Genomic DNA, 19,590 nt, shown 5'->3' with positions numbered 1-19,590 from the left:
TTTCTCCTTTTTTTCCCTCGGTGCCCCGGGTGCTCTTCCTCTCTCGCGTGCGGTGTTTCTTCGCGTAGGAACTTTAGTTTGCGTGGCCTGATCTCCTCCTCGTATCTTCTGGTACTCCGAACAGTGCGTACGGGTGTCCGGCTCCGCCTACACCTTGGTCAAGTTGCGCGGCACTATCGAAGGCAACGGAGAGAGCGCCCTGGATGGGGACGGTAGAACGGCGGGTCTACCACGTTACCTCGACTACTGAATCTAGAAGCTTGAAAGCGGTGGTAACCGCCCGATATTTTCTTTCGTGTTCACCGTCTGGTTCTGTGACGAGTTTGTAGAATTGGTTGTGCACTTGTGGTGCACGAGCTTCCTAGACCCCGGCGAGGACTAGGGAGGTCGATATGACCTGGTTAGGATTTAGGTGAGTCTCTGCTTATTTTACAATTTTAATACTATTTCACGTTCTGTCGAGAAAAGAATTTTTCCTACTTCGCTACCGATTTCCTCGATTCTCATTGCAGGGGTACATGGCCACTTGGCCCTTTGCTCGAACACTGTACTCCGACTCGCGACAATTTTTCAAAGTCCGGCCTGAATTTACCGCAACCCGCTAACCATCTTCTCGTTTTCGAATTTTTTCACTTTTCGTTCCGATCGATCGCGGCATCGAAAAGCACGTGCTATCCAAATTTTCGCTCCCTCTGAGAATTTATCGTCATGTCTCCTACGGTACGATGAAAAATTTATCGAAAAAACCGAACGAACGTTCGTCGTTCGAATCCCTGAAAAGAAAATATTCGACGTTTTCTAATCCCCATTGAAACTTGCGAATAAACGAACACGGTTTCATTGGAAATCTTTTTTTCTTTTCATTTACAGAGTCCTCGCGTCAGCGGTTTGTCTGACAGCGATCGTCCATGGGGTGAGTTCTCCACTTCTGAATAATAATCAATCAGATACCAGTCTAATGTCTGTCTAACAATCATCGACGGATATCCTCTCCGCTTCTCTCAATTTTTCACACATTCGTCGATCGCTCCTAACAATTCTTTCGCCCCACGGCTCTCGTTACGTTCGCCGATGGCGAAAGATTTCAACTTACGCACAGAGACCGAGTCCGTCGTCTCTATTAGTTCCACCCCTCCCAACTCTCGTAACTCCGGAGTCGTCTTTTCATTCATTAAATTCCAACAGTTCGTTCTTTTCGCACCGAGTCACACCTGCAACCCGACATACAGGTGTGCGCTGCTTGAAATCCGCTCAATTTCCTACGATAAGGACGAAAAAAATAGTTTCAAATAAATTCCAAACGACGGTCTACAATTGAACAATTGCAGACCGTTCCGGAACGTGTTTCACCCCCTTACTTGTTATCGCAGATTTCGAGCTCTGGAATTTCCCTTGATTTGTTTTTTTTTTTTTCATCATCAAAATTTGCACGAGCGTTGCTTTGAGAAAAAAGCGAGAAAAAAATCGAGTGAAAAGGAAACACGGGAGCGCGATACGTTTAGCTAAACAATTGATAACCCGGATTTATTTTTTCGTAATCAAACTTCCTATCGGTATTACGTAACGGCGATTCGGATTCTTGTATTTTTTTTTTTTTTCGTCCGCCATTCGTTCGCGTTTGTTATGAAAATGATTCGCTCGTTATCGCAATTGTAAATATAATTTAATATGTAGAAACAAGTGATTCGCTCGTGGGCCCGTGACACGGTGAATTGCTAATAGACGCCGCGGATTCTTTTAATCTCGACTCTTTGGGATACTCGTCCGCCTACGGCCGTTGGCTCGTGGTCATGTGCGACGTTCGTTAGCGAGCTTTGCCAAGGCCCAATTGTGCAGCTCGGCCGTAAGGCCCATCGGCTGCACGGAATCCCACCGTTGTCCTGCGAACTGTTTTAACGCGGAGGCGGAAGGAAAAGGGAAACGGAGGGGAGGATGAAGAGAAAAAACGAAGCGAAGAAAGAGAAGAGCAGAAAACGCCGAGTCGTTACTCACGACTTAAAATAGTCGTCGCAATTTTATGACCGCACCACTTTACGACGCTATCTAATTAAACTCTTTATTATATTATCAAGCGTTACGCGATTGCGAGAATACACCAAACCGCACCTCGTATCGAATATTTATAAGACAATTGAATTCCCGGATTCGCGGAGATTGGGAAGTAGGGAAAAATTGATCGATCAAGGGCGGACGGGGCGTTCGAGTCGATTCTCCGAGTTATCGTTAGAAATTATTGTCATTATTCGTGAAAGAGATGGGACGACGTGCGTCTCGTTGAACCGTTTCAAAGAAGAAGATATCTCGTATCTGGGATGAGAGAATAATTGGGTTAGCTAGGAGTCGACGACGGCGAACGGAGAAAAGAGGGCGAGGGGGCCGACTTGCTTAGACGTTACACGCATAGGTGTGTACGTGTGATGTGTGTTACGCGTACGCGTGTACGTGTAATTATCTACATCGTACGATTATGGCAACTTGTTCTAATTTTCGCGTGCGACATTCATAGATATGATACAAGAAAGTCGAGAGATAATGGTGGATATAATGAACCGCGCTTATAATGTAACCCTTCTTATCTGGGTCACGTTCTCGCGCAACCATAAATAAATCTTCATCCGTACCGTACCGATGAAGTACGCGCTACGGCCCAACCAGAAATAATTGTCGTTATCGAATAAACGTATACATGTGGAGCCGATAATAAAAACTTGAAAATGCAGATTCCCCTCGGCGCGAGCGATTAAATTTCAAACGGAATAGACAAGGTCGGAAATCGGGGAAAAATGTAGAAGAGAAAAAAAAAACCAACAATAATTATAAGCGCTCTATCAGCGGCTCGCGAGTTCCTCCAGCAGCAGCCCTTGTCTGCAGGGAGATAAAGTACTATCTCTTGCATTTCCCGTCAGCGAGAACGCAGTCATATGTTACGTATGTGCGGCATTTTTCCCTTTGTTTCGGAAAACCGGGGACATTAACGGAACAAAGACCATCTTTTATGGAGCAATTTTCGTCTCAGCGCTAATCGGCCACTGAAATCGCCCCGCGTTTTTCCGCCCGTTCATTTTCCCTTTCGTTGTTTTCAACAGCAAAACTGGAATGACTCGCGATGGAGCCCTGAAGCGGTTATACCACTCTCTCGAGGCGACATAGAAAAGCCCGCAGATTACATAGGTAACGAAGATGAAGACGAAGACGACCCTGACAGCTTCTACGATCATTGGAATCGCCCCATACGACCTACCGATGGATCAGGTTCGTTGCAAACAATCCAAAAACTTATCGCGATCCAGCGAAATTTCTTTTTTTTTTAATGAGAATCGCGAGTCCGGTTCAAAACGATCGACGACGCACGTTACCATTCGACGTATCTCGAGCCTTCGACCTTCATTTCCATTATTATTTTCACGGCAGAAACAACGAATCCCGACAACTGGGACAACTGGGCGGATAACGGCGACGGTTTGGACAGGACGCAACCCGATTCGGTAGATGACCCGCAAGATCCTTACGCGAGCGAACGCCGAAGGCTCTATTCGAACTACAGAAATCGGGGCCGTTACGATCCTTACGCGGCCCGCGAACGCCAAGGGGGTGATTATAATTACAGCAGAACTAACGCGGCTGGAGGACAAGATCCTTACGGCGATGCGGGCAGAGGAGAAAGTGACAGTCGACGTGGATACGAAGTCAATCCCTCACCTCAGCCGACCGATTCTACTTACACATCCCAAGATTCCGGAAGTACCGATGGCAGACGTGGTTCGGCGTACGACTATCGAGGATCAGGATACCAAGGATCAAGAGGTGGATATCCTTACGGCAGACAGAGCAGCGGATCATCTGGATCGGATCCTTACGGCAGACAGAGTAGCGGTTCTTCAGGAAGCGAATCGTCAGGATCAGATCCTTACGGCAGACAGAGCAGCGGATCATCTGGATCAGATCCTTACGGCAGACAGAGCAGCGGTTCTTCAGGAAGTGAATCATCTGGATCGGATCCTTACGGCAGACAGAGCAGCGGATCATCTGGAAGTGAATCATCTGGATCAGATCCTTACGGCAGACAGAGCAGCGGATCATCTGGATCGGATCCTTACAGCACACAGAGCACCGGTTCAGTCGGATCGGATCCTTACGGAAGAGAGAGCAGCGGTTCTTCAGGATATGGAGAACAGGATGGAAGCTACAGCTACAGTCAAGACGGCGGAAGGGTCGGAGCATACGACAGTCGGAGGGGAGGTGGGGTTCAAGGTCCCGGAGGATTCTACGCTGGTAGACAGAGTGGTGGATATCGCGATTCGGGATTCGAAGGGCAATCGAACACCGAAAACGAAAGTGGACGCGGTAGCTACAGCTCAGGAGGCGCAAGAGACGATGGGGATACGAACTACCCCAGTAGTTATGTAGCGGTCCCCTTACCCGGCAGTACAGCCCCTAGGAATTGTACTTCTGGATCAGGATGTTGCGTGCCTAAATGTTTCGCAGAAAAAGGAGCCAGAGTAAGTCGGTTATTTTGAAATTTGGAAAGAATTGTTAGTCTAATTCGTATAATTTTCCTTCAGGGATTCCCAGGAGCTCCGGGACTCGAAGGACCCAAGGGTCAGCGAGGATTTCCAGGACCTGAGGGTTTGCTCGGACCCAAGGGTGTCAAGGGAGATCCTGGTCCTCAAGGCCCACGTGGTCTCAAGGGTGACAGAGTGAGTGTCACAGACGGACGCAGTATTTTATTCCTTCTTCTGAAACGAAATTACAATTTTTTCCTTCTTCAGGGGAAAATGGGTATGCCCGGATATCCCGGTATCAACGGTATTCACGGTGTTGCGGGACCACCTGGACCACCTGGAGTTTCGGGGCGCGACGGTTGCAACGGAACTGACGTAAGTCTGAAATTGGGCTTTGGGATTTCCCCGCTAATGAAGCATCAAAAACGTATGCCGATTCTCATAATTTCAGGGAGCCCCTGGGGTACATGGACTCCCAGGAGAGCCGGGACCCCGTGGTATCAGAGGACAGAGTGGAATAAAGGGTGAAAAGGGTCAGCCAGCGTTTGCTGGTCCATTTCCAACTGGGCAAAAGGGAGAACCTGGAATTGACGGAGTTCGGGGACCTTCCGGAGTACCGGGGCCCCAGGGAGATCCTGGATACGAAGGACCCAAGGGTGACAGAGGGCCTATTGTGAGTGATGACCAGAAGGAAGAAATTCAGACTTGTGACGTTGCACCAGAGAAAGGTCTTCTTTTACGCAAGCGAATATGTAATTCTTCCAGGGACCTCAAGGACCTAGAGGACCAAAGGGAGAGAAAGGTAATATGGGAGTTGGATTCGAAGGATTGAAAGGAGACAAGGGTGAAAGAGGAGAACCAGGGCCTGTGGGGATGACGATCCGAGAACCGTTTTCATCCTCGAATCAAAGCACCGGTCCTATCGGAGACCCAGGTCCCAAGGGAGAAAAGGTATAATTTTGGATTTCGATGGTGGGGAAGTGTGAGAAAAAATCAAATGCAAAATATCTGGGTGTTTTGAGCGAATCTGTGATTTAGGGATATACCGGACCCGACGGAGAAAAAGGAGAGCCAGGATATACGGGAGATGCTGGTATTCCCGGAGCTCCAGGTAGCAAGGGAGAAAAAGGTCTTCCAGGTCCTGTCGGTCTTCGCGTGAGTTTATCAATGGCATAATTGTCGTAAGTTCATGATCTCCCGAAATGTAATATAATTTCACTCCAAATTAGGGAAAAGATGGATTTTACGGCCCCCCTGGTCCTGCTGGACAGAAGGGAGATCGAGGAGTCGACGGACTTGACGGGCTCGCGGGTCGCCCCGGTGCCAAAGGAGAACCTGGAATTGACGGACCTGCGGGAGTTGCTGGAATACGAGGACCTCCGGGTCCACCTGGAGTAAGGACAATAAAATCCTGAAACACTGAACATTTGAAACCTGCAATAATTGGATAACATTATGAAAACTGTATTTTCTTGCTTCTTAAGGGCGGAAAGGGGAGACCTGGACCACCTGGGCCACAGGGTCCTCGAGGATTCCCAGGACCGACTGGGCCGAAAGGATTGGATGGTTTCCCCGGTTCTCCAGGGATAAGAGGACCGATTGGTCCCGTCGGTGGTCCTGGAACTCCTGGTATTCCTGGAGCAGAAGGAGCTGCGGGCGAAAAAGGAGCGAAGGGTGAACCAGGACGGACAGGATTCACGGGGGAGATAGGACCTAGAGGGTTTGACGGGCCGGCAGGACCCACGGGACTTCAAGGCCCAACCGGCGAAGCTGGATTTTCGATTCCCGTAAGTGATTACTGTCTGTTCCGACTCTCGATTCACTCTTCTTCCCATTCAACGATATGTACTTCTGTATCTTTGATTTCTAAAACCCAGGGAGCTAAAGGACTGGATGGAATTCCTGGAAGTGACGGAGAAAAGGGTCAGAAGGGAGAGACTGGTTTTCCGGGTCTCAGAGGACGTCCGGGTGATTCTTTAGACGGTATCCCCGGTGCTCCTGGAGCTATCGGACCTCCCGGAGAAACCGGAGCTCCAGGTCGAGATGGTACACCTGGAATCCCCGGAGAACCGGGTGCCAAGGGTGACATTGGTGGACGTTGCCGTGACTGCAGACCAGGCGCAAGAGGCGAAAAAGGAGATCGCGGAAGTGACGGATTTCCAGGACTACAAGGAGCTCCAGGACCAGCTGGCGAACGAGGATACCCTGGAGAAAATGGTGCCGATGGGATGCCAGGACCCGCTGGTCCCATGGGAGACAAAGTACTTATTGTTCCATCGAATAATTTCATCATTAATCCGCAGAATAATATTTCAAGATTCTCATAGGGAGCTGATGGATACAACGGAGCACCTGGACCCCAGGGAGAGAAGGGAGATCCAACGATCGTCTCGAGAGATCAGTTGAAACCGATTAAAGGGCAACCAGGAATAAAGGGAGACAAAGGTAACAGAGGTCCCTTCGGTCCCGATGGTCCTACCGGTGAAAAAGGAAGACCAGGTCTCCAAGGTTTCCCAGGTCAAAAGGGTGTGAAGGTGAGATGATAGTGATTAGCATGGAATTCGAAGGTTTTTGAAATCTTGCATTCTCAAATTGTTTTATTTTAGGGTGATCAAGGGTTCCCTGGAGTTGAAGGTACGTCCGGGAGACCGGGTAGTCCAGGAAGGAAGGGAGAGAAGGGAACCAGTGTAAAAGGAGAACCTGGAATACCCGGAGCTCAAGGATCCAAAGGACAGAAAGGGCAACCTGGTGCATACGGACCACAGGGAGACCCTGGTGAGACGAATGACTGGACTTTGATCGATATCGTTCTCTTATTACTTTCTTATTGTAATGTGCTTCAGTTTCTTGATTCTCTAATTTACAGGTCAGTGTCCACCCCTCAATCTTGAAAAGGAAGGTCTCAAGGGCTCCAGGGGAGCAACGGGAGAAAAGGGAGAACCAGGACCACCTGGACGCGATGGATACCCCGGTGATAAAGGACTCCAGGGTATTACGGTGAGTTTCGGTTTTGTCAAAAATCGGTCTCTTCCAGCGTCGACGTTTTTCGTATTTGATAATAAATCTCTATTTCACAACACAACAGGGTCCACCGGGGGCTTTGGGAGCGATTGGAGCACCGGGGCCTGTGGGCCCACGTGGTAACCCAGGTCCTCGTGGAGACAAGGGAGAAACAGGGCCAATGGGATTCTTGGGAGAAACTGGTCGCGATGGAGCAAGAGGTCTACCCGGAACTCCAGCTCCCAAGGGAGTGAAAGGAGAGCCTGGACTCTCTGTGAAGGGAAATCCTGGTCCCACTGGTCCTGAGGGAATCAAGGGTGAACGTGGTTTACCGGGACCTGTAGGAAAGGACGGACGTCCAGGAAGCCCTGGCCTGACAGGATTTATTGGCGAAAAAGGAGACACTGGAATACCAGGTCTCGGCGGACTGCCAGGAATACCCGGAGAAAAGGGAGATATGGGACCAGTTGGACCTCAAGGACCACCTGGAGTTGCTGGAACACCTGGTGCTGATGGACCCAAGGGTGAGAACAAAAAAATGCGATCTTCCTTTGACTCGATAATACATATTTGGGCCGATCCCGAAACGAATAATCTTGACAAATCATAGGAGAGCCTGGTCTCACCGGTGACCCTGGAAAACCTGGAATGCCTGGATTCCCTGGAGCTAAGGGAGATAGAGGAGTCCCTGGTACCGACGGCCCCAAGGGTTACGCTGGACTGCGCGGTGCCCCAGGAATAGCTGGACGCCCAGGCGCTGCCGGAGCACCTGGAGCAAAGGGAGAAGCTGGCCCACCAGGTCCTGAAGGATTCCCAGGTGCTCCCGGACCGGAAGGACTTCGTGGTTTGGATGGATCCCCTGGTCAAAAGGGAGACACAGGCCCCTACGGTCCACAAGGATTGCCTGGCCCCATTGGATTTGAAGGACCAAAGGGAGATCGGGGTCTTCCTGGTGTAAACGTAAGTTGGAATACCTGAGACTGAAAATTATTGGTGAATCACGATTAGAAATTACCAATTCCTCCTAATCATTTTCGCTTCTACTTCAGGGTAGGAAAGGAGAGCCAGGTCAGGTTTCTGAAAAGGGACAAAAGGGAGAGCCTGGAATGCCAGGAATAAGAGGACCGCCAGGACCACAAGGACGCGATGGAATCGACGGGCAAAAAGGAGAACAAGGAAGACCGGGAGTTGGACGCGACGGAGCTCCGGGACTCAAAGGACTTCCAGGAAGACCTGGAAAAGACGGGTTCCCTGGACTACAGGGTCCCAAAGGAGATATGGGAGTTCGTGGACTACAAGGCCCCAAGGGCGATACAGTGAGTGATGAAGTCTTACTGGTTCTACCTCTTTTTTGAAAATTCGCCCTTAAAAAGCAATTCATTGAATCGCAATGGTTGACAGGGCTTCCCTGGAACTCCTGGGGCACCTGGTTTGAATGGACTTGATGGACCTCCCGGAGAAGAGGGAGAAGTCGGTCTCACAGGACCAATCGGCTTCCCTGGTGTCGACGGAGAAAAGGGATTGCCTGGAATACCTGGTCTTGATGGACTGAAGGGTGATGCTGGACCGCAGGGTATGTTCAATATTAATTAATCTCGACCATAGCCGAGATAATATTCATTTCATTTTTTTTTCCCGCCCAACTTACCGAATTCTCCTAATCTACGTGTCAGGTTTAACTGGACTACCCGGTTTCGCCGGTGAGTTCGGAGAAAAAGGAGATCGTGGTCCACCAGGACCCGTGATGAACATAAAGGGAGATAAGGGAGAGCCAGGAAATCCAGGGTTCGATGGCGTCAATGGCGAGAAAGGAGATCGTGGAGGACCAGGCTTTGCTGGGCGCGATGGTGAAAAAGGAGATCGAGGACCTGCGGGTCCTACCGGGCTTCCTGGAATTACCGGACTTCAAGGAGAGAAAGGTAGGAGCACTTTCCAATTTTTGCATCTCGTTCCAATTGAAATTTTGTCGATTTTATCGGAAACTCTTCTACTATCAAATTCTTAGGTGACACTGGTCCCATCGGACCTATCGGTCTTACGGGGTTGACAGTCAAAGGAGAAAAGGGTCTTCCTGGATTGATGGGCAAAAATGGACGCGACGGAATCCCTGGTGTACAAGGAGAAAAGGGTGACACCGGTTTCCCAGGTCTACCTGGTTCCCCAGGAAGGGTCGGCCCAGCCGGGCCAATTGGACCCAGAGGGCAAAAGGGAGAAAGAGGAATTCAGGGACTTGACGGCATACCAGGACGCGAGGGGCCTGTGGGACAACCTGGAACACCTGGAGTACAGGGCGAGAGAGGAAGTAAGGGAGATACCGGTCCTCCTGGAGCATTCGGGGCGCCAGGGCAGAAAGGAGACCAAGGAGTACCGGGTAAATATACGTGACACTCGATAAAACTGAAAGAAATATTTCCGGAACTTTTTAAACCGAATTTTCGCTGCTTGGGACAAATAGGTCAGCCAGGATTTGACGGTGTAAAGGGGGTAAAGGGAGATAGAGGCTTGGACGGTTTAGACGGTGCACCTGGACCTCAGGGAGAAAAGGGAGATCGGGGATTCCCGGGAGTTGTCGGAGTCCCTGGTATTGAGGGATACGCTGGAATTAAGGGAGAAAGGGGTGATGACTGTCTACAGCCACCGCCGGGACCGAAAGGAGAACCTGGTTTCCCAGGTGCGTAGATGTGAAAAGAAATATTCATAATGTTTCGGACAAAAATTCCAGTCCACGAAACGTGAAATCAAAATTTTTTTTTAGGTGTCAACGGTGCGCCCGGAGCACCGGGAGAGAAGGGACTTCCGGGCAAAGCAGGATTCCCTGGCATTGCCGGACCGAAAGGTAACCAAGGGTTCGAAGGATTCGCGGGTGCTGCTGGTGCTCCTGGACCACAGGGACCGACGGGACCGCCTGGACCAATCGGACTCCAGGGTCCTCCCGGATTCCCTGGACTCAAGGGAGACCAGGGTGCTGCTTGTGAGACAACGCCTGATTATCTTACCGGTATTCTTCTCGTGAGACACAGTCAGAGCCAGTCTGTGCCAACTTGTGAACCTGGCCACATCAAGCTTTGGGATGGATACAGTCTCCTGTATCTGGATGGAAACGAGAGAGCGCATTCCCAGGATCTTGGTGAGTTTCAGGGTTGAAGTTGTAGGCGAGATTCTTTAATATCAAGCTAGGGATAGAACTAGCAGTGAATTAACAGTTTTATCTCCTATTTATGTAAAAACTGGCCAGCAGCCATTATTAGCTCACATCGCCGAACGACGAAGCCGTCCTATAAATTCGTTATTCTATCATTCTTATTTACTTCATTTGATTTCGTATATTGGACTTTTTCTCTTTGTTCAAACAGGTTTCGCTGGTTCGTGCATAAGAAGGTTCTCAACCATGCCGTTCTTATTCTGCGACTTCAACAACGTCTGCAATTACGCTAGTCGCAACGACCGCTCCTACTGGCTTTCCACCAACAGCCCGATCCCCATGATGCCTGTCGAAGAAAATGCTATCGAGGAATACATCTCCAGGTAAACATAACATCGATATTCTCGCTGGGACGAATCGCTAAGTCATCCAATGAATTATTGTTTCAATTCCGCACCCTTGAAAAAATTACAGATGCGTCGTATGCGAAGCCCCAGCGAACGTGATCGCTGTCCACAGTCAGTCTCTCAGTATTCCCGAGTGTCCTGGCGGGTGGTCCGGACTCTGGATCGGTTACAGTTTCGTCATGGTAAGTCTCGAATGAATTGCGATATTTGCGACGGTTTCGAACACCTCGATTAAATGCCCGTTCCTTTCTCAACAATTCAGCACACCGGAGCAGGAGCGCAGGGTGGAGGTCAGTCGTTGGCAAGTCCTGGTTCATGTCTCGAAGATTTCCGGGCAACGCCATTTATCGAATGCAACGGTGCTCGTGGCACTTGCCATTACTTTGCAAATAAGTTTAGTTTCTGGTTGGCAACTATCGAACAAAACCAGCAATTCCAACGTCCCGAAAAGGAGACTTTGAAGGCCGGTAATCTCCGTACGAGAATAAGTCGTTGCCAAGTGTGTATAAAAAATACGTAAAATCGACGAAAAGAACACAAAAACAAATTATGAACATCAAAAGAGAAAGAGTTATCTCAAAAAATAACTAATAGGCTCTCCGAGAAATACGAAAATTACAAGAATATATATATTTTTTTTACTTCCCACAAAATGAAACAAATTATAATTATTGAATAAAAATAACATGAATAATAACGACAACGATTATGATACATTTCATAAGAAGTGAAAAAGATTCCATATACATAATTGAGAAATTGATGAGAAAAATTTATCCACATATCCTCAGAAATATACCTCCGCATACAGACGTGAATAAATAATACGCACACTGGACAAAGATTGAACTAGAAATGAAATTTATTGCATATAAAATAGAAGAACAGAGTGTAATGAAAAAAGATTATTATTATATTTGTAATCGAACGTTCAAAACAGAGTCGATAAGATTTGTCATAATAATAATAATATTAATAATAATAATAATATTAATAGTAATATTAATAACGAATATAATATATAAATATTTTATAAAAGAGATATAACTCTACAGTGTATTTTTTCGTCGTGAAATTTTTGTGTTCATGCGTGTATATTATATATATATATATACGTATATATCTATGTATAAAAGTTGATATATATATATTATATATAAAATACATGTTTCAAATTAATATATTAACCTGCAAAATATCTGAAGGCTCTTTTTTGACAACGGTTATGATGTTGAATATGAATTATCATTCACCAAGTGCCTAGCATACTTTTAGCATGTAAAATAATACATATTTATACATCATATATATAATATAAATGTACGGAAATCTAAGTTTATTTACCTACTTACTGTTATATGTCTACCACTATCACGACCATTCTTCTACCATTATTGAACTTAATATAAACTACGGAGCACTGCCCATACATCCGCAATATGGCATTAATTCGCATATTGTATATTATAATGATTACCAAACGACTTAGCTTTTATTAAACGCATATACACATATACATATATACAATATATACACAGATATAGTATATATGGTATGATAAAATAACTATGTGACACCAAATATTTAAATAGGTATTTTGCTACATAATCAATAAAATTATATAAATAAATATATTAGGTATTTTGTTAATAGTATATACGTCAATATATGTGTGTATACGTATGTATATATTAATTAACATAAAAATGCTATCAATGCTATGGCAAAGGAACGTTCAGAAGGGGAGACGTACTTTGGCATTTAATTTCTCGTTCGCCTAAATTTGTCAACTCATTTAAAGTCGCGACTCCAAGTTTTGCGGTCTTTTCTGTTTTATTTTCTATTATAAAAACTAAATTTTTTTTCTTCAATCAATTTTACATCCTTCGGTCTATCGGCCATAGATTTTGTTTTCTATAAATTTATCGATCCCTTCCGTGTTCGCCTTCGACAAAGCTCGTATTACGTGATAAATGGTGAATTATTCATAATAGTTGGCTAATTTCGTAGTCTTTCAATCGTCAAATCAATGTAGGTCATGTACGTACGTGTATGTTGTATGTAATTGCAGCCCGCCACTACAATTTTCAGATTTTCAGATCATCGACGGGGATGGATAAACGAAGGTGCTGAAATACAAGTTGAGCCAAAGGATCAATGATCAATGATCGCAGAGGAGGAAAAGGAAACTCCGGTTTATCGACCGCCATACTGTGGGTAATAATTCTTTCAATTGCATACCGCTCATTCTTTGCATATCACGCGTAAGACGAAGATGTATAATAACGCGAATGTAGGTGTGAGATACACGGAAACACTTGTTGACGACGAATACGGGTATACCGTTGCGGAGATATTCGAAAAATGTCTCATGATTATCACCGCGGGATACATCAACAGCGATTCAAGTCATAACAACAATTCTATTTATTAGTTTTCAAATCCAACAACAATAACAGGAATCGGATGCGAACATCACCCTTCGTCCGCGTTGTCATCGGTTTCTGCATAATTGTGTATTTCAATTACCATAGTGCACGCGCATAGCTTTCCTCACGAGTGCAGAACGAAAAGGCAAGTCCCGTGTCTGGGTTTATTGTCATTTAGGTGGAGGAAAAAATTTCAAAATGACGCCGTTGCAAATAGTTTTTATCTCTTTAAAGTTTAATCACGTTTGAAACACACGGAACTTTTATTTTATGGTTTGGGAGTTAACTCACAGTGATTTAACCGATTGATTCATTGCCAGAACTTTTAAATCTGTTGAGAAAAAAAAAAAAAAAAAAAAAATTAACCAGTAAATACGAGACAACAAAGTGGAATGAAATTCAAAAAGAACGGGTTTAATTCGACCATAAACCTTTTTTTTTTAGCCGTGCAGTAAAAGAATCACATCGAAAGTTAGCCTGTCTAGTGCGAATGTCGGTGATTTCGATGCCTTCTTCCAGTTACACACGTATGCGTACTTGGCGAATGATTATTTTGTTTTTTTTTTCTCGTATTGCATATATTATTTATGATAATTTTTTTTCATTTGTTTTCTTTCGTTTCTCTAACTTATTTTTTATACGCGAGAGGGAATATCAGGTTGGTGACGATCGTCCGTGATTTCATCTACGTAGCAGAGACTCGCGGGAGAGTTTTAATACGGATAGGTTGCTGGGAATTGATTATATGGAAAAGAGGTGTGGAGTCGTCTGGCCAATCCGGTTTTATTAATTCCGCGAGAAAACTTACACACCTCTCGTCAAGATATCATCGCATGTGTTTAACTAGCTGAATTCTTCGAATCATATTATCAGTTGTACAGGTGACCGCCGGACTATTATAACAGACTCGTTACGTATAGGGGTTCGAATATCCATTCCTCAGATTGGAAGGTTTTCGTTTGTTTGTTTGTGTATTTTTTTTAATTCGGGCTTATTTATCATTAGAAGAGGGATAAAACACATTTATTATATTGTGACAATGTCCACAACCCCCACGCGCGATTCTTGGAAAGTTGAAGCTTCGTATATTGCAAAGAATACCCACAACCCCATCAGGTCAATCGTTGAAAATATCGTCATCGAACCAAATCCCAATAAGTTAATGATAGCGTTGTCCATTGGTGAGTAATTTCAGTGTAAACTTCATCCATACATTTGGCATTTGTACGTTTTTCTCCTTCCTTGAGTATATAGTTCGATCGGTCATTGAAATTTCTTCCTACCAATAATGTTGATAAATATTTCACTGGTATACGTCGCCGTTTATACGTCGTTCGCACTTTTGCGCTACTTATTCTGTTCCTCGGCGCATTTTCTTTCCATTTTTCGATTAACCACGTATGATTTTTCGGTCTGGATTTGTGATGATGTTCAAAAAAAAAAAAATAAATTAATATATATGAACCTATTCGACCTTTTCCTTTTGGTTGTTTATCGTTGATGCGGTCTGTTCGGCTTCAAACGCAGTTACGAGACAAAAGCTGCGATCCTACTCGAGTCATTGATCAAGATTCGATGAAATTTTTCAAATTTTTCGGCATGCCGATCAGCATAAGCATATTTCATTTTCACTTGTACGTTAAAATTGACGAAATTCATTGAAAAACGTATGAATCAAAGTTTACTGTATAATAAAACTATATGGTGGTAAATGATAAATTATCTGAATAAAATTGCGAAAAAAGAAATCGATAGTATTGACAAAATTGTTAATGGAAAAAGGTGACCCGACGACATTCGGCAATCTCAAACCAGCTCGTGAAATTATTGAAGCTGTTAAGGAAAGCGTTGAATCTCAACTTTACAATGGTTATGCACCGAGCACTGGTATGAAACCGATCGATTTAAACACAGATTCGATCATCCTTTGTCATTCTTTTTTTCTAACTACCTTTATTCATTCAAGGATATCAATCGGCTCGCGAAGCGGTAGCTGACTACAGTTCGAACGAATTTGTCCAAGTCGATCCTAAGGTGAGAGATAATATTTTTCTTCGATCGCGCCAAGTGTCCGAGTGAAACGTCACGAGAGATAAAAACATTTTTTTCAGGACGTGATTCTCTGCAGCGGGTGTTCCTGCGCCTTGGATCTCTGCATCACCGCTCTAGCTCGTCCGGGGCAAAATATCCTGATCCCGAGACCCGGTTTCTCGATATATCGTACCCTGGCCGAAGGACTCGGAATCACAGTCAAATCCTACAACCTCAGGGTGAGTTTTGATTTTCAAAGAGATCTCACGCGGCGAGCCGGTGCCCTTTCCGACGCTCGCAGTCGATTAATCTCTTTTCCTCTCTCCCTCGCTCCTTTTCCATCCATCCGTCCACCTACCCGTCTAATTTTGTTGCCACGAGTGACGGGAGGATTCTATTCCCGCCGGTGGCATCGTCGAGAGAAAACTGGTGAAAATCATTATTTCATTTCCAATGTTAAGCCCGAGTATGGATGGGAAATCAATCTCGACGACCTTGAAGCACAGATAGACGAGAATACCGCCGCCATTATCATAAATAATCCATCGAACCCTTGCGGTTCGGTTTTTAGTCGAGATCATCTCACCGATATCTTAGACATCGCCGCTCGTTACTATGTACCGATTATTGCCGACGAAATTTACGAGCACATGGTGAGTTCACCCTAATGGAAATTTAATAACGACTTGTGAATTCTTTAAAAAGGAGTTCCTAAAAACACAGGGTCTGCTGTTCCAGGTTTTTCCAGGACGAACTTTTTACTCGCTGGCCTCTTTGTCGAACGATGTTCCAATTCTCTCTTGCAGCGGTCTTACGAAGAGGTGGTTAGGATTATAATTCCAACGAATCTGTAATCAATCCGCTTTCCTCAGCGTGTCTCAATAGTTTCGACGATTCACTTATTTCAGATTTTTGGTCCCTGGCTGGAGGATGGGATGGATAATAATTCACGACAAACAAAATATCCTCGACGAAGGGGTAAGTTTTTCAAGTTCTTGCATCGAAAACGTAGAAGTACACGGTTGAAAATAAGATCGTCCCGCCTTCTCCAGATTCGCCAAGGACTCGTGTGTCTCAGTCAAAGGATAATCGGCAGCAACACGATCGTTCAAGGGGCTTTACCGGCGATATTGCGAAACACACCTCAGAAATTCTACGACGATGTGATAGACACTTTATACGTGAGCACAATTTACAAATTAACGCTGAAGTTTGAACGGTGCATCGGCGGCGAGTGCTCGATAACCAACCCTCTCAAGAGAGTAAAGATCACCCACGTATACGCGATACACGCATACCCCTCCGGAAGGTTTCACCTCTCCCTTTTGTCTCGAAAGAAAAATAAGAAGTAGTTTTTACCCGCTGAGTAGCCTAATAAATAATCGAGTAACCAAAGCCGCTTATCTCACGTTCAAGAAGGCGAGGGTGCTCCGCCCGAATTCAAGTTTCCTAACGTCTCTTCTTCTTCGTTTTATTATTCAACTATCACTTATTTATTCTTGTCTTCCCCATTCTAAGGAACACTCGAGATTGGCTTACAGCCACATATCAAAAGTACCGGGTCTCAATCCCATAATGCCCGATGGGGCCATGTACATGATGGTGAGTTCGCAATCGACAAATTTACTCAAATCAATCATCCCTGATCACCGCGCTCCTCGCATATTATCTTCGATCGTCATTTTCACAGGTGTACATCGACCTGACTTGCTTCACGGAATTCAAATCGGACCTCGAATTCGTCCAGTGCATGTTGATGGAAGAGTCCGTCTTCTGTCTACCGGGACAGGTGATATTATTTAGTTAATTATTTTTTTGTCTCGCGTCTTTTCCGTCTCTTTTCTCAAACTCCTGGTTTCGCAGTGCTTCGACTACCCCTCCTACATCCGACTGGTGATAACAGTACCTAAAGAAATGTTAGTGGAGGCTTGTCTGAGGATTCAAGACTTCTGCGAAAGACATCATTGCAAGACGTCCCAAACAATAAACGAGTTAGACCGTATTGGGATAAAGTATTAAAAGTAATAATCGAAGGGATCCTGGAGACGTAAGATTGTTTTTATAGTGTAAATATATCGATGCTTTTGCCAAATAATAATAAACCACGTTTTCAATCCTCTCAAACCCGAGAGACAGGGTCGACCGACTTCGACAATTTTATACCTGATCTAGTCTTACTTTTCGATTACAGCAAAGATTAATCGAAGGTTTTGATTGACCGATGGTAATCTACACATCGCATCGCATATACGCGTATCGTCGTACACGTACCTGTGGCCACCTCGTTTGCGTTGAAAAAAGAATCCATTAGGAAATGCCATTCTTCACACTCGACGTTACGACGTAAGCAGAAATTCTTGTTTTTTTTTTTTTGTTTTTTTTTTTTTAATCATTTTTATATTTTAAATATCGTCTCGCGTTCGTCTCGGAGCATCGGTGGTTGGTAGATACATAAAAAAAACATGCATCCGCGTAGTCCACCTATCAAAATCCGCACACTTGTTCTATCGTAAGTCGGACTAATTGTAAAATGAGAAAAAAAAGCAAGAACTGAAACGCCCACTGTGACACCAGCCCTTGGGGAGAGTTCTTCGTGTTCCTGCGGTGGTCGTAGACGACGGTATGGAAGTCTACGTGATATCGATCCGTAAGCCTCGACGTCAGCTTCTCTTCTCGACGATTCCTCCGTCACGGCGACGTCGTCATCGCAGTCCATACCACGACGTGCTACTTTTACACCTGGATCTTTTTCGACGGCTCACCGATCTCCTTCCCTCCGCCCACTTCCGCTAAAATTACGTGGGTATCTAATGTCGGGAGAAGGTTGCGCACACCGTAAGTTCGACTCCTGGCCTGGTCGGGGTATGTATCGATGCATATCCACAGGCGCGCACGCGATACGCGAGCTTATCACGCGCCGTCGCTATACCTGGTCATATTTTTATTCAGCCTAGCACAGATGGAGAGGAGAAAGAAAATTTTTGTCGTTTAACTTTTCAGCCCTTGTCTATGCCGATGGGATTTTATCCCCGCTTTTCCCCGAGCGTCGTACCTTTATTTTTCATTTTTCTTTCTTCTTCTTCTTCTTCTTTTTATTTTTCTCTTCAATGGCGCAAGCGTGCGACACCTTTTCGTATTCATCGCGTGTCCTCACATTTGACGTGTACGTGTATTCTTATAGGGGAAACTTCTAAGGGTATACAGGTAGGTGTAGTAGGTTTGAACGCTGCGGAGTACATACATGCGCCGCCCTCTCGACCTCCGTGTACACGCTCCTCGGTCCTAAGCCAATTTGTAACGCGGAGGTAAAATCTCATATTTTCTCTAAAAGAGCGGATAAAGCGGACCAAAATTACTGGGGAAAAGTTTTTACGCGAAGGATTTAATCTCGGCACAGGTCGGACGATCGGAATCATCGTTCAAATTCACGGTAACGCCAGCCGACACTGACGGACGAGCTCTAACGTAGGTATCATTACGACGGCAATTTTCTATGATTTATTCAACGGATTCAATTTTTAAACGAGCTTTTTTTAGATCCGCATTAAGTAGCTGCAGTTGGATGTCATAGTTAAAACGGACGTAAGGCTTTGCTTCGAAACTCTGCGTTGGTTTCTCTTCCTCGACTTTTTTTTTTCTTTCTCACTTTCCTTTACCAATTTTCCCTTTTGTTTTTCGTCATCGCGATGTCTGGCTAATTACTTACCATGATCGATATTATCGCGATCGCTCTTCTCTCCGTGTTCGAATTCCGGCGATACGTCGAAGGTCGGATATTTTTCTGAAAAGTTCATACTCCGCGCGACGTTGAAATAAAAAAGGAGATCGTCGGAAGAGCGAAGGGAATAAAACGTGAATGATAATTTTCTGTTATTGTTAGTCTGAAACGGACGTTGAGTGCGCGGTAATAAAACGAACGGTTGAAAAATAAACGCAGAATCTTTGATTCGAGAGAGAATTGTCGGACTAATGAAATGGGTGAACTTGTTACGTTGGTCGAGGTAGTCGGCGGGGTGATTATCTTTCGAAAATTTATACCTCGATGTCGTATAATGTAATCTGTCTATAATTAGAGCAGT

General features: G+C 45.2%; 2 protein-coding genes and 1 long non-coding RNA gene across 5 annotated transcripts; 2 read left to right on the top strand and 1 right to left on the bottom strand.

Annotated features, from left to right (window-relative positions):
* Positions 1 to 244: 244 nt before the first annotated feature.
* On the top strand, positions 245 to 12,390 carry LOC105685430 (collagen alpha-2(IV) chain). Of its 2 annotated transcripts, XM_048653082.1 has the most exons (27): positions 246 to 412; positions 871 to 913; positions 3,087 to 3,252; positions 3,412 to 3,810; positions 3,904 to 4,499; positions 4,563 to 4,697; positions 4,770 to 4,877; positions 4,954 to 5,175; positions 5,268 to 5,453; positions 5,541 to 5,657; positions 5,732 to 5,896; positions 5,987 to 6,289; positions 6,380 to 6,763; positions 6,830 to 7,036; positions 7,109 to 7,277; positions 7,369 to 7,499; positions 7,588 to 8,026; positions 8,113 to 8,462; positions 8,552 to 8,818; positions 8,904 to 9,075; positions 9,176 to 9,421; positions 9,508 to 9,873; positions 9,958 to 10,173; positions 10,258 to 10,629; positions 10,856 to 11,027; positions 11,119 to 11,233; positions 11,314 to 12,390. In XM_048653082.1, the coding sequence occupies exons 1-27, from the start codon at positions 393 to 395 to the stop codon at positions 11,569 to 11,571; spliced, it is 6,324 nt and encodes a 2,107-aa protein (XP_048509039.1). In that variant the 5' UTR covers positions 246 to 392; the 3' UTR covers positions 11,572 to 12,390. The 2 variants fall into 2 exon arrangements, with proteins under 2 accessions (XP_012254913.2, XP_048509039.1); XM_012399490.3 differs by having other exon boundaries at positions 245 to 412; positions 3,412 to 4,499.
* LOC125500361 lies at positions 11,556 to 13,882 on the bottom strand. Its single transcript, XR_007277701.1, has 2 exons — positions 13,581 to 13,882; positions 11,556 to 13,180 (listed from the first exon to the last, which is right to left on the bottom strand). It is a non-coding gene; the product is annotated as an uncharacterized LOC125500361 (long non-coding RNA).
* A 471-nt stretch (positions 13,883 to 14,353) lies between these two features.
* Positions 14,354 to 17,635, top strand: LOC105685312 (tyrosine aminotransferase). Of its 2 annotated transcripts, XM_012399288.3 has the most exons (11): positions 14,356 to 14,661; positions 15,263 to 15,367; positions 15,447 to 15,514; positions 15,592 to 15,750; positions 15,973 to 16,164; positions 16,250 to 16,332; positions 16,420 to 16,489; positions 16,564 to 16,692; positions 17,030 to 17,113; positions 17,202 to 17,300; positions 17,375 to 17,635. In XM_012399288.3, exons 1-11 carry the CDS (start codon positions 14,520 to 14,522, stop codon positions 17,528 to 17,530), a joined length of 1,287 nt encoding a protein of 428 aa, XP_012254711.1. In that variant the 5' UTR covers positions 14,356 to 14,519; the 3' UTR covers positions 17,531 to 17,635. The 2 variants fall into 2 exon arrangements, with proteins under 2 accessions (XP_048509040.1, XP_012254711.1); XM_048653083.1 differs by lacking the exon at positions 15,263 to 15,367 and having other exon boundaries at positions 14,354 to 14,661.
* Positions 17,636 to 19,590: the final 1,955 nt, after the last annotated feature.

This window comes from Athalia rosae, chromosome 3 (assembly GCF_917208135.1).
Source record: "Athalia rosae chromosome 3, iyAthRosa1.1, whole genome shotgun sequence".
Taxonomy (NCBI): domain Eukaryota; kingdom Metazoa; phylum Arthropoda; class Insecta; order Hymenoptera; family Athaliidae; genus Athalia; species Athalia rosae.
This window is presented reverse-complemented; position numbering and strand designations above follow the sequence as displayed.

Excerpts from the sequence above, each read along its gene's own strand:
- LOC105685430 (XM_012399490.3), top strand. The coding sequence starts at position 393 with ATGACCTGGTTAGGATTTAG. Across the intron at positions 5,454-5,540 it reads CAGGTCCCAAGGGAGAAAAG|GGATATACCGGACCCGACGG; the intron begins GTATAATTTTGG and ends TCTGTGATTTAG. Across the intron at positions 6,290-6,379 it reads AAGCTGGATTTTCGATTCCC|GGAGCTAAAGGACTGGATGG; the intron begins GTAAGTGATTAC and ends TCTAAAACCCAG.
- LOC105685312 (XM_012399288.3), top strand. The coding sequence starts at position 14,520 with ATGTCCACAACCCCCACGCGCGATTCTTGGAAAGTTGAAGCTTCGTAT. Across the intron at positions 15,368-15,446 it reads TGGTTATGCACCGAGCACTG|GATATCAATCGGCTCGCGAA; the intron begins GTATGAAACCGA and ends TATTCATTCAAG. Across the intron at positions 16,333-16,419 it reads TGCAGCGGTCTTACGAAGAG|ATTTTTGGTCCCTGGCTGGA; the intron begins GTGGTTAGGATT and ends CACTTATTTCAG.